This window comes from Zonotrichia albicollis, chromosome 11, assembly GCF_047830755.1.
Source record: "Zonotrichia albicollis isolate bZonAlb1 chromosome 11, bZonAlb1.hap1, whole genome shotgun sequence".
Taxonomy (NCBI): Eukaryota; Metazoa; Chordata; class Aves; order Passeriformes; family Passerellidae; genus Zonotrichia; species Zonotrichia albicollis.
This window is the reverse complement of record NC_133829.1, coordinates 9,243,053-9,257,177: the sequence shown is the minus strand read 5'-3', so window position 1 is coordinate 9,257,177 and position 14,125 is coordinate 9,243,053. Positions and strand designations below refer to the sequence as shown.

The window sequence follows — 14,125 nt, the reverse complement described above, 5'->3', positions numbered from 1 at the left end:
ATTCCCTTGCTCTGAAGCAGCCAGGAGGGAGTGGAAGGAAGGAGCTGCATTGTGTGGAATCAATGAGAAACATGCAGTAACCATGGGCTTGACATGCTGACTTTGTGGTGTTTGTGTCTTGGCATGGCATCAACAGCCGGTGATAATGGGCTGTAAGAGCAGCCTGTCAGAGCTCAGCTGAAGGCCATCACTCTGCTGCTGCACAGATCACTCTTCAATTCTTTGTGATGAAAATGTAGCTGAGCATGGCTGAGTGACTCTGCTCCCAAACACTGCTTCTAACTTTACCTGAATCTAACGTCCAATTTTTATTTTTTGATCCTTACTCGCTCCTCTGTTTGCATTGGTGGGAGGGAACCATATGGGATCCATATGAACTCTGAAGTCCTCTCTGCTTTTTAGACTTGCTATTGTGGAAAATGAGAGGTGACAGATAAGTCAGAGCCAAAATTCTGCTCTCATTTACACCAGTGCAAACTTGGGGAATTTCTGGGGAGTGACACTGCAGCAAATACGTGTGGCCTCTCACAGTATTTACTTGATGTTCATAGAAGCTCTCACTGGAGGGATTTTGTAGAGGTAAAATATTCCCTGTGTCTTATTCCATCATTGTATAGTTTCTAAATAAATGGCTCAAGCTAGCATTATCCCAGATTAAAAATAATTCAAAATGTTTTAGTATCATTCCAAATTACTGTCACTGTAAGGTGTAGCATTAGACAGAGCTGAAAAGTTTTGCTGGGAAAGTTCAGTAACTTGCTTAGGGCTAAGCTGCAAAAACTCCATGTGTTGGTCAGTAAATTGAATACTGATTTTTAGAAGGTATTTTATGTAGATTACAACCAATTCAGAGACAGTTCTTGGTTACTGTTTGCCATGGTGAAAAAAACCCAGACTGAGGGCAATATTGCTGTGGGCATTGGGCAGAAATTCAAAACTCCCTCCTGTATATTTTACTCTCCAGTCCTGTATCATGCACTTGCTATTTTGTCAGCTTCATTCAGGGAAGGTTCAGCTCACTGATAAGGTTGAAGCTGTGCTTGGGATCAGTATTGTTAACTAATTCTTACTAATAAGTTCCATGAGTTCGCCTGACACATCACAATCTTTCAGTCTTCCATCCAATGAAAACAAAACTTCACTAAAATCAGCCCCACATCTGGCTTATATGTGCAGTTGGAATTCTTGGAAGAATATCCTTTCAGTCTGGCATATGGACTCTTTGACACTGGACATACTTTCAGATGAAGTCTGCAGTGAGGAATTGTTTGACACGGTAACTCCTTTGCCAGTACTTTACCAAAGTTATTTTCAAATCAATCAGTATTCATCTCCATTCCTGTCACTATAGTTTAATGCTAACATCATTGTTTGGGTGCAATGCTTTATGTAAAAAAAATATTTTAGAACATTTTATTTCAAGCATTTCTTGTGTTTGGTCTTTCTGCTGTGTATGCTGAGGCACTGTGTGGGAGAAGGTAGGGAACTGTCTCATTAGAGCTGGAAATACAGGATCTATTGTTACCAATCTGAAGTTTATTTTATTCTAACAAAATAAGCCTTACTACTTCCATGAGGTAAAGGTGCTTTGTAATTTGATAAAGGAGTAAGCACTGAAAGTTCTGGTGTTTCCTCCTATATCTTGTGCTTTTTTCAAGCAGTACCCAACAATTAATTAGACAAGTTTTATTTTTTTATTTATATATAGCCATGATACCTCTTTCATTACTCTGACATATGAACTGATGAATAAGCATAGAAGCCTCAGAAATGCTTTTAGTGGGAAAAGCTACTGAAAAGAGAAATATCAGACATCACCTTGTAATTACTTAAAATATATAGATTCCTTTTGAAGTCAATTCTTACTATAGAACCAGACTTTAACTGTACTAATTGGTGTTGTAAAAATTAGCATCTTTAATTATCCTCTCATATCAGTTATGTTGTTATTGCTGGAATATGCATGATATTCTGTACTTGTACTCCAAGCAATGGATTAAGCAACATAAATTATTTTAATACGCACAGTGAAACTTTGTAGTGTGGTGTATTTGTCAAAACAGATTAGTCCTTGAACCAAGCCTGCCTGAAGAGTTTCTGTGTTATTCATCAAATAACTTTACTGCAAATACAAACTAGTCCGTAGTTTAAAAAAAATAATTTTTTTGGTTTGTTTTCAGGACTGCCCTTCAGATGTTGGTGACTTTAGAGCACAGCAGTGTTCTGCCTACAACGACGTCAAATACCAGGGACACCTGTACGAGTGGATCCCTGTGTACAATGATCCTACTGCACCTTGTGCCCTGAAGTGTCAGGCTCTGGGGAAGAACCTGGTTGTGGAGCTTGCCCCAAAGGTGCTGGATGGCACCCGTTGCAACACTGAGTCCTTGGACATGTGCATCAGTGGAATTTGCCAGGTATGTTCATGGTGTCAATGTAAATGGGACCTTTGTTGACACTTTGCCCTTCAGTTGGTGCTTTGGGATTGTTTTTCATTCTGTTTATCAGTATAGATGTATCTGCAAGTGCTGCTGAATGGATTGTAGATAACTTACCTTTTCAGGAAGATGCAGAACTTCCTGACTGCCTTAGCCATGGATATTTATCTATATAGATAAAAGGTCCATAAAATTAATTCACTCTTCTATTTATGCATGTAAAAATTAATGAACCTAGTTATTGTAGCTATACCTTTGCAAAATTTAGTGTATCTGTGAGGACATGATAAAATTACAGAGCCTTCCATTTAATTTTATTCATTTTCTGGGTCTCATATAATCTCTGTTAAGGAGAAAATGGGACATTTTATGGGATGCAGCCCATAATGGCAGGTGTGAGAATGTAGGTCTGTCTTGTTGTATGGATGAGGGACTGTATGTTGTAGTTGCATGAACTGCTTGTTTGAGTCTTTAAATGGCAATATAAACTTCTAGATGTATTTATTATTTATTAGTTATGCTATTGACTTTATACAGTTAGTGTAAAAGCAGAGAGTTACAATATTTGAGGCTTGTTAGCCTTGCCCATGTCTCACTTACAAAGCAATATTGCAAACCTGTTTTATGAACAGAACAGCTTATAGGGAATGGACATGTTATTGCAATTAGTTTTCTTTCTCTGCAAGTGGTTGTTGCTCTGTTAAATGTCTAAAATGTGTGTGACTCAAAAATGCAGGATATGGCCCAGTGAGAAAAATAGCTCTATTATAGAGGAAAATTTGACACATTTGGCAGAAGACTGGTGCATGGATTATAGCAGCACTAATATATGATCTGGGCCTTGCTGTGGGTTTTATGTGACTTCTGTGTACGCTGCAGTTCCAATGCCAGTCGTGTCAACACAGGGTGCATCTGCTGCCTCTGGAACACAAGGATTCCTCACAGGGAGACTCCATTTGTCAATGCTGCTTCACTCTGGGTCCAGCAGTGTTTGTTACCCTCTATTGGAAATAGGATATTCCTCCAGAAACTCTGGAGGTGTAATAGTGTATTTACTGGAGGCCAAATAATGTATTTCTTGTGCCATGTTCCTAGTGATGCTTCCTACCCCAATAAAAAGGCTTTTACCCAGGGGGGTTGCCCAGCCTTTTCTGGGAGGTGAATTTACAGCAGCCTTTGCTGCCTGTGCCCATTGCAGCCTGAGTGTCAGGCTGGATCTAAGGCAGCTTTGGCTTTTCAATGGCTTGTGGGGTACCAGTGTCTCCCACAGCGACTTCCAACACCTTCCATCCCTCATACGTGGCATAAAATTCTCTTTGCCCAGAGTGAATCCAATTTTGTGAAGAATAGTTGGGAGGTATATTTAAAAGGGCTGCTTTCAATGTTCCTTCTTAGCATTTTGTAGTATTTGTGTGTATGTATGATGTAAAATGCTTGGAAATGTAAATAATCAATTTTTAGAATAAATGAAGTGCTGGAGAAGAAATTAATCATTGCAGAAGCAGGAACTGGAACTCTTACACTGTTGAGAAAAATAAATTTCTTTTCTCTGTCTCCCATGTTTATTTTCTTCATTATTTCTTCCAATTTCACAAAAATATTTTTCAGTGTGAGGTGACATCTTTAGGAAAAAAGCTTGGAACAAACATATTTAGAATGTGTCCTGTGCTGTAACTTACTCATTTTTAAAATTCATTGCTGATACTCATAAACAATTAATTTTTTTAACTTTATTTTCTGAAAGTCATTGGCTATTCCTGAGGTATTTTTGCACAAATTGGAATTTTTTGCTTTTTAAAGTATATATTTGATAATTTAGTGTTGGATAATTTTATTGAGAAAGAAATGAAGTAGATTCAGTTAAATTAAATGAAGATTCATTTAAATAACCTTTTCCTGTTTTGGCGGAAGAGTGAAATGTTTCTTACTTGGGAAAGGGGCTGTGGGAGGTGAGGTCTTCCTCAGAAAACAACACAGAGCTTTGTGCTACTCCTGTTTGAGCAGGAAAAGAAAACAAATTGACGCCTAATCTTTCCCAGAAAAACATGGTTATTTAGTTAACTGCTCTTAAGAGAGACAGCACAGTCGTGATTCTCCCCAGTTGTTGCTGTAAGATCTGTCTGGTGGGTTCTGACATGTAATTGGCACAACCAGCAAATTGCTTGGCAAGTGTTTTTACAGCTAACTCATCTAAATGAGCACATCACACTGCCGGTGTGGGGATCTTCACTTCTGTGCCTGGGAGCACCAAAGACTTTCTGTTAAGGAGACTGGTGCTGGTTTTGATCATTTATTGTCTCGAAGTTGACTCAACTTCCCCTCCTTTTTCACTTTTGTCTGTGTTCTGGCTCCTGCTAAGGTGGGTGCATCACTAATTCTGCCTCTTGCTCAAGCTCTCACCTTGGCAGCATTTGAATTTACAAAGATGGTCAATTCTTGTTCTCCAGCTTCAGTTCTGATCCTTTGCACTTCCCTCATCAAGCAAATCAGGCTAAATAAGCTCTATCAAAGAAAACTGTGAGGTGACAAAGCTGCACTCTGAATAGGAGGTGTGAGGCTTTACAGGAGGTGAAATATAAAGGTGGTGGAGCAGGGAAAGGTTTATTGGGAAAATTACTAAGATATTTTGGGGTGGCTTGAGGCTTAACTCAGTCAAACCATTTGATCATGTCTTAGTTTATTACTGTCCTGCTTCTGTTATCAACCCAAATATCTGGGCCTGTTGTGTTAAATGGGGACAGGTCAAAACTTCACTGCCAGGATTTTCACACTTCTGATGTTTTTTTCTACTCTCTGCATAACTCCCAAAACATTTTTTCATATAATGTGTTCCTGCTGTGCCCATCTGGCTGTGGGTGGAGACATTTAAAAACATCTGCATGTCAGACACATATGTGGGCAACATTTACCCAGTTACTCCTCCTGCTTTGGGGCCCTGCCTCTTCTTGGGTTTTGTTTTTAATTTGTGCAGACCTGCTTTTTTTCTACCAGAATGCAGAATGGGGTGTTACTTGTGCCAGCACCTGAAATGGTTACAGTGATAATTTTCCTAATATGGAGTAATATGTTTGGACAACAAATACACGCATCACCCAAAAAATCTGGAGTCCTGAGGAGCAGCCTGAGTAGTTCTGTCCTAGGCTGTCACAATTAGGTCAAGGATGATGTAAATCCTGCAGTGAACTTTCCATTTAGTGTCAGCAAGTTGTTTGTGTTCCAAAAAAGGCAGACACTACACTGTGCCTTGTAGCATATGGCATAAATTTAGCTGACATCAGAACACATCCCACATGTCAAGGGGAGCACCATCCACGTCTGCCATGCCAGCTCTCCTCTGTCTCATGTCATCCTATGGCGAGTAGGTATCACTCACCACCAAAGCACTTCTATGCTGCATGTAAATATCTGTCAGAGTTTTCATTGAAAACAGTTTCTGTAAGCTCTTGGAAGGCTCTTGCACTTCATTTTTTTTTTAATAAGCGTTGTTTGTGTTAAACTTAAAATTACCGCATCTTATTAATTTCTTCTGAACCTTGACTCCTTTTATCCTGAGAGTTGCTTTCTCAAACTGTTTGTTTTGTGTACTTTCTCTTTTGGTTCCTGCAGATACATTTTTTTTTTTTTTTGTAAATAGGTTTCAGGACTGCCCAAGATGCACAGGAGGTTTGGTGCGCAGAGACTCAGAAAGGAAGGTTTCCTTTCTGTCCTGTGTTGCTGCAGACATGTTTCTAACACATGTTAGTCTGAGTAGTTAATTCCTGAATAGCTGTTAAAAAAGCCCTTTTTCTCCCCAAATTAATACTTACTCTTGATCTTTTTTAATATTTAAAAATTAGGGAAAAAAAAGGTCTGTGTTACCTTTTTCTTATTTTTAGCCTTTGAGTGATTCATAGGAAGAATGGATTTTGAGGTAGCTCTGTGTCAGGCCAGCTGTTATACTAAACCTGGCATTCTTTGCTGGGTACCACTAATTAGCAAATGCACTGAGTAAAGTGAATTTGGAGCATGAAGGAACTCCTGTGTAGATCCCTGTGCTCTGTCTGTGTGTTGCTGCACCAGAGCTGGACCCTGCCCAGAAAGACTGGCAGTAACTCAGGGAGATCCAACAAAACGTTCTGGCTCTCAGTGCTCATGTGAAAAACTTCGTGTGACTGCCCACGTGTGACAGGGGCCATAAAAGTGGGAGTGGGGGCTGCAGCTGCAGCTCAGGGAGATGCTGGTGGCTCTCCACAAGCCCCACTGGAGGATGGGGCTGAGCTAAGCAGGGGCTGCCGTGTCCTGGTGCCCTGTCAGCGTCACCCTACCAAGCCTCAGGGGGCTGGGTTCTCATCTGTGGAAGCTCTTGGCACTGCCCAGACCATGGAGCCACCCTTCAAGGGCTGCTCCTCCCCCTTTGAACGTCCCTGCCCACCTTGGTGTGGTGACTCCCTTGTGATGGCATTGTTGGCAACTCAGTGTTTGACTTTTATAAATAACTAATAACAGAATGTTCACAGACGCTGCAGGTAATAATGGGATCCTCTCAGACACTGAAGAATTTTTTGGGATCACTTGGTTTTCTTTTGCAGTTTCCTACTTCTGCTAGAAACTGGTGTTTCTTTTCAGGTCTTACCTTATTCTCTTTCCTACTGTTTCTTATGGAGAATGCTCTCCATAGGGATTTCTTACTGTGGAAGTTTATCCTTTCTTGTCAGATGAGTAGTGGGTTTTTCTGATCTCCAGTGTCTTATCTGTACCTCTTTGGTCATAAGTGATTCACTGCCAAGTTTTGTTTTGTTTTGTTTTAGTGAGCTGAGTGCAGATGTGACTTTACTTCCCAGCCTAGCAAGGACCTAAATCATGGGAGCAGTGATAGCAGAAAAACTCATGATTTGGGTGTCATCTTGAAGTAGAGCCTTAGTAACCTTCAAATCCCCCAGGGCCAGCTTCACCAAGCAAGGCAGATTTGGCTGAACCCAGCCAGAAAAGGAGCAAAGTAATTTGATTTCATATACTGATTTCTTGTTTGAAAGCGTTCTCACAAACAAGAAGCTCACTGGGAGTTTGTGTCCTATCCTCTGGCTGTGTGTATGTGTGTTTTTTTATATGGAGACCATGTGGGAAAGGGTACTTGCTCCTGCTGGGTGGTCCTATAATCTCTCAGCTCCTCTAGCATGTGACAGATCCTGTAGTAAGAGTTAAAGGTTTTGGAAGCACTTTGTTTTATTTGATGGAAGTGGATTTACAGAGTTGTGGAACACTCTTTAGCCTCTTGCCTTCAGATATAAAATGTCAGCAGAAATATGTGGAAAGTCCTTTTAGGAGCCCTTTAGTATGCAGTGAATTTTATGCACTGTATTTTTTTATTTTCTGGGGGCTTTTTTATTGCTTTACATTCTTTTCCTCTGTATGGATGGCTCGGGAATTTGAGCATCGTAGAGCGGCTCCTCGCGCCCATCATTCTGACTTATTTTGCACCTCCATTCTGAGGTTTGCATTTTGAGACACTTTGCTGCCTGATTTCTTACCTGTGAGGAACTGAAAATCCTCAATCAGAGGAAGTTTTCCTCCTCCCATTCACCTTGGCAGCTGGGACTGCAGCTTCATGGGCTGGGGAGTTCCCTGTTGTCCTGAGCCTGGAGGGGCTTTATTCTGTTAATTAGCACATGCTGAAGCCTGTGTCAGCCTGTCTGGGCTGCTACTGTCCTGGGCTGGTTTGATTCCAGAGATGCGGGAACCAGTGCCACAATCAGGCCTTTGTTAGCTCAGACATAACTGAAGAGTTGTGAGACATGACCATGGGAGAAGAAAATCATGACTCAGATAAAGCCATCAGACTTTAGACCAAGATAAATCCTCAGTGAGGATAAACTAGGGCTTGAAAGCACTGCTTGAAAGCTAAGATTCCACACTACTTCTAAAGTAAATAAAAAAAAAATAAGTTGCTTAATTGGAGGGATGTTCTGGTATCTCTCCCTCTGCTTGTCAGAATCAATTACTTGTGGATGATGAGCATGGGAAAGAGACAGTGGGAGCTTTTTTCTTTATGTTCTCTCTGGGGACATATTTTATCTGTGTAGGAATAAAGTGCAGGCTGAAGCTATCATGAAATGAAGGATGAGAGCAGAGATTGCAAAGTCCATGAATAAACGGGCTTTGAATGACAGCAAGGTTTTACAGCAGGGCAAAGAGATGTGGAAAATATTGACCAAGGGAGAGCAGGGTTTTCACATGACAGTTTTTAAATTCATTTTTATTACAATGAATTCCCATAGCCATATTTAAAATTAGTTATTTGTTGTGTGCATGCAGTCAGTCCTGACATCTGCCTGTGCTGGATTCTGTGCAGAGACAAGTAGAGCAGGGGAAGATGCAGCAAATATCTGACATTGATGCAATGAGATCTGTGTACTGTCATAGCACATGCAACTGTGCCATGAAACACAACCTTAATTTCTCTGAGTTTAGGATTTTGTGAGTGTCTATGTTTCTGGAAATAGAAATCTCTATGTTCTCTGAGCAAGACCCAAAGGATTTTAATTTTCCCTACTAAGTGATTCTAATAAACTGCAAAAGAGATTTGTCTTTTTGAGCATGTAAGGGTTTTTCACTGTTTTTTTCCTTTACTAGTAAATGCTGAAATAAAACATGTCATTTCTTAGTCAAGTCAAAAACTTGAAAAGGCATTTTTGTCAGAAGTAATTTGGAGGTTATCTTGTATTTTGGGCAATGATGTTAACCTTTAGAAGTATGTAATGTTCTTCTATTTTTATCTTAGTTCTCATCTCTTGTAAGCCTGAAATAAATAATTTGGTTTCTAGAAGTCCAAATACTGCTATCCTGGTGGCTGGGCAGTCACATCACTAAGTTGGATATACTTGGTGTAATAGTTTATTTTCACACTATATTTTGCAAATCCTAACAAATTTTAAAGGCAGTGGAAGGCACTTGCACCTGGGACACAAAGCCTTTGCCACCCTTCAGATCTGCTGCTGGCCAGTTTTAAAATAAGAACCACTGGACAACATGTACTGAGATAATTACAGACAGTTTAGCCCTTGAAGGGAAGGATCTCCTGTGCAGAAGCTCCATCACATTCTTGTGACAATTACAATTATTGTCTCCAGTTGTGCATTCTGCAGTGCAGTTCCATGCTCAGCAGAAGTACAGCACCTCTTTGGCATTTTAAGCACATTGGGCACTTCCCCATAAATGATTTGCTGGGTTTTCTGCTTCAGCTGATTTTCAGTAAATGCCATCTGTATGTTGGAGCTGAAATTCCACTTGCAGGTTGTTCCTGGAGTACACATTCTGTGCATCCTTTGGAAGAGCCAGGCCCCTGGCAGCACATGAATAGAAATGTACCCCGAGTAGCCTGCAACTGGGTTTTCCTGACACCTGGGGGGTTTGCTCAGCAGCTGTAGAGGGATGGTAATTATGTCATATTGAGATAAAATTGAATTGATTTTCTGTTTTCATACTGTTAAATCAAATCACATTAATAAAGGGCATTACTCCCTGAAACCAGACTGCCAGTCCCTCAAGCAAACAGAGCACTACAAAATAGAAGCTTGCCTAATATTTTTAATGGAATCACTGACAAATGAGAGTCTGTATCAATAATAAATTTCTTAGTCAAACTAGGAAATTATATAGTATTTAACAAATACATTGCTGAATATTTAAATGCCATGTCTGCTAAAGAGCTTAGTCTAAGACATGGTAGATAGAAAAATAATGGCACTAGTGCAGCTTCAGTTTTAATGTTTCATAGGATTTATGTATCTATCACAAATAAAAATTGCAGTGATTTATTCTTTTGTGGCTTCTTCTATAAGGAGAACTCAGAATATTTGTTTTTTCTGGCTATACCTGGATCTTTGGCTCCAGAGGGCCCTAGAAGGGGAAAAGCTCATTTTGAAAGAGAAATATTATTTTTAATTATCTATACTGCTGGATATGATTTCATGCTTTTGATACTAATATTGACACTTAACACTTACATGATGCTTGTTATACAGAGGTGTCTGGTTTTACTCATCTCTGAAATAAATATTTTTATTTTGTAAAGCGTATGTTTATCCTCAGCTTATTTATTTGAAGTATATAATCTTGAGTCATTGGCATTCCAGAAAACTTGAATAATTGAAATTGAATTTAGGATGGCTGAAGCAATGGTATAACAAACAAATGTTGAAATTTTGAAACTTAATTCTGTATCAGATTCTGCACTTCTAGTCCAATTCTAGTCCATGTTTATATTTTTACTTATTAAGAGAAGTCTCTGAAAGGGGGGAGGGAGGGTGTCGATGGGATTTGCCTTGTTTTTCACTATGATGCTTTTTTACTGTATTGGAATTTCAGTTAAAATTCTGTCATCTTGCAGTCCTGTCAATTTTCTTATCATACTTAATTATAAACATCTTAACAAAGGAAGCCTTTTGAATTTAACAGATTATTCTTGGACCTTCACAAATCAAAATTAACATGCTACATTAATTTCTTTGTTTAAGTCCAATTCCTCAGCTGAAACACTTCTAATTGAATATGACCTAAAGAAACAGCTTTACATGAGCTTCTGAGTGATTTTTGGATTCACATTTGCAAAAATATTTTTAATGTTCCGTAGTCACGTTTAACATATCAGCAGTGATTTCATTCTTCTCTTTCATCCATATTGCTGTATTTTATACCCTGACCTTTTGCTCTTCCTTTGCCTTTCTGAACCTGCATGAGCTATTCTAAGCATGCTCCAAAGTATTTAACACCCTTCAGGATTGTCTTTCACAACAGCACTGCCATGCTAAGGTTTGTTGGAACAGATGAGGGGTTTTGTTCACTGCTTAAGCAGATGCTTTCTATCTGAGCTGCTTGTGAGAAAAGTATACATAATTCTGTAAACTATATAGTTCTTTTTAATCTTTCTTTTTTTTTTTCCCCTTTGTGAGAACAGACAAGTAACTTATTCATGTTCTGTCCGAAAATATTAATGGATTGGAGGCCTGTTTCTGAAAATAAACCTGCCATATCCAAATTCATTTGTACCCCACCATGGACAATTTTATAAATTCACAAACTGCTTGTTTCCCCAATACTCTTCTTATACTGAATTTCTACTTGCTGTTTGTTTTGTTACATATTGGTGAATACTCTCTCTGCTGTCTGAGGAGCTCAATTACAACCTGGTCATTACAGTACCTGTATCATTTTTTGCGATGATGATATTTATGATTACAAATTTCTTAAATTCACTGGATCCCAACCCTTCCGTTACACAGTTTGTGTTATCACTTGTTTCATTTATTCAGCCTATGTTAAAATCACCTAATATTATTTCTGACTATGTCCTAAAAGCCTGCAGATGTTTTCCCAGTCTGCCTGTAATATTTACAGCTGATCCCTTTGCTCTGTAAACAGCAAGCAATGTGGGGTAAATCAACCCCACAAAATGCCGTAATTGTGAAAATCATCAGCCTCTCTGGCTGGCTGAGATGGAGGAAGGCTACTGCCATTTATCATTTTCTTGTCCTTGTTGCAGCTTTATTTGCAAATAACCAAATTTACTGTCATCAAAATGTTTCATCGAACACTTTTTTTTCCTCTTCAGTAGTTATTGGCTGAAATAAGAATACCTTACATTCATAATATTTTGTGTCACAATGCCATATGCTTTTGAGAACCTGTTTCCAAGCCTGTACCTTACAGCTTCCTCTTCTGGTGAGATCTGTGGCTGTTCAGCTCACCTGAGACATACCTGATCAAGGGTTGCAAACAGATAAAAAAGGCGGGGTCTAGACTCTGAGGTTTGAAATATGTCCCAACCCAGTGTTCATTCATTAAGATTCCTTCTTGAATTAGCTCTAAATTTGTGGCTTGTCTCTTAAAAAACCTGTGACATTTTTGGGTCCCTCATGTTAAACAAAATATGGGATTCTATGCTCACTCCAAGTCGAAATTGTGATTATAATTTGAGTTGTTTTCTAAATTGTGTTCCCAGATATCATTGCTTGCTATTCATATTTGTAACAGCTGATGCAAACATGATCTGGGAAGGAAATCTGCAGAGGGTGAATGCCTCTAGCTGAACACACCACCTTTGCTGTCAGGGGAGCTGTAAACCTTTTCCCACATCCAGGTCCCTTGCAACTAGCATTCCTGTTTTATTTCTGTGGCATTTCTGTATTATTAAAAAATAAGCAATAATACTATATGAAACAGCCCTCCAAAGCATGCTGCTGTGCTGATTATCTTTTTGTACATTCTGTGTAGGACACAATAATGCCTTGTGTTTGCACAGTTGTGTGATTTTTGTTACACCCAGTGGGAGTTTGTTTTCACAGGGGCTCTGTGGAAGAGCCCAGGCTGGATGTTTGTTATTGTCATGTTGGGCTCTAATGGGCTGGTCCTGCTCTGCTTGCTCAGTGCCCTCCTCCCACTAAAGACCTGCAGCATCTGTAGCCTGCAAATATACAAGAGCTTAAACTAAGAAAAATAGCACTTTTCCACACAGGGTGTTGCAATATGCAGCTTATTTTTTCCTTTGAAATTAATTGATGAGTGAATAAATGGTTTTTAATATATAGAAAAGGAGATTTCAGTATGAAACAGAGATGTATTAGAGATATCTGTGGAAAGATTAACTTGCAACTTACCTCCATGTTCTACTAGTATCTTTATAAGGGCAGGAGGATCAGTGGAGAACAGTAGTAACTTCAAAAGTCTTCCAAACAGTGATAACTTTAAAAGTCTTCCAAAGAGAAATATAGACTCTCTCAGCCTCTGGTATGGTCTCCATCACTGCACCATCTGCATGCATCACAAACTTTAGGAGATTAATTCTTGCAACAGCTCTGTCAGCTGAGGTTCTGCAGTTAGATCTCTTCCATGGATTGGAATGGAAAAGCATAGGAATTTTCAAGGGTCAGAAAAGAAATTCTGTTGTGGAGCTGGGAACTGAAAGAGTTGTCAATGCTGAGGCAAATGTGTCTGTGGAGCACATTACTATTATATCCCATAAAGTTTCATCTGCTTTCTGATTCATGGAGTGGCCCAGTCAGTTCCTTAAATGATGTTTTCATTCATTTCTCAATGTTAATTGTTTATAAAATGTGAAGATAGACTTGTTTATAGTCATTTGCTTACAACCTTTTTATGTTTTTCTGGGTGTCAATAATGAGCCCAGAGCTAATTCTAAAGACAACTTCAGGTGCAAATCCTTTAATCTGTAATCCATGCCTAAATTACAGCACAGTGTTCCCACATGCCTCATGTGTGGTAAATAAGCACCTGTTCTGAGATCGTCTGAGTTCACACGTGTATATTTGCTTTATTTTTACAACTAAGTTTTTGTTAAAACCCAAATGATTTACTGTTAGTGTTAAGTGCCTTATTTATTTTTAAAATTAATTCCTTGCTGGGCTAGAATTAAGGACTCCTTCAATTGCAGGAATAAAATAATTTCCTGCTGCTAATGTAGGTTTCTCTGGAAAATCTGAAGCCCTTGGGGAGAAGATGCCTTCCTTGCAGGTCTCTCAAGGAAAGGACTGTAAACTGTCCCCATTAATGCCCTCCTCTAATGGGAATTCAGGTTGAAAGGAATTGGGGAAATAAGGGAGAGGGGCTGAAGGGGGAGGTGGGGCTGCTTTGTTTTCTTTTCCACAGACATGTGAGACTTTGAGATTGCGTTTCTCCGTGTTTGGCAGTGGATG

At 39.3% G+C, this 14,125-nt stretch overlaps 1 protein-coding gene across 5 annotated transcripts in view; it reads left to right on the top strand.

The window, feature by feature from the left end:
• The window catches only part of EFL1 (elongation factor like GTPase 1), a 244,496-nt gene that overhangs the window by 81,109 nt on the left and 149,262 nt on the right, over window positions 1–14,125 (top strand). For all 5 annotated transcript variants that reach the window (XR_012582139.1, XM_026791297.2, XM_074549267.1 and 2 more), the window contains exon 6: window positions 2,181–2,417. Coding sequence is in view for 4 of the 5 variants with exons in the window: in XM_026791297.2 (XP_026647098.2) it covers window positions 2,181–2,417 (237 nt within the window). In the remaining variant the exon portion in view is untranslated. The remainder of the gene's footprint in view (window positions 1–2,180; window positions 2,418–14,125) is intronic.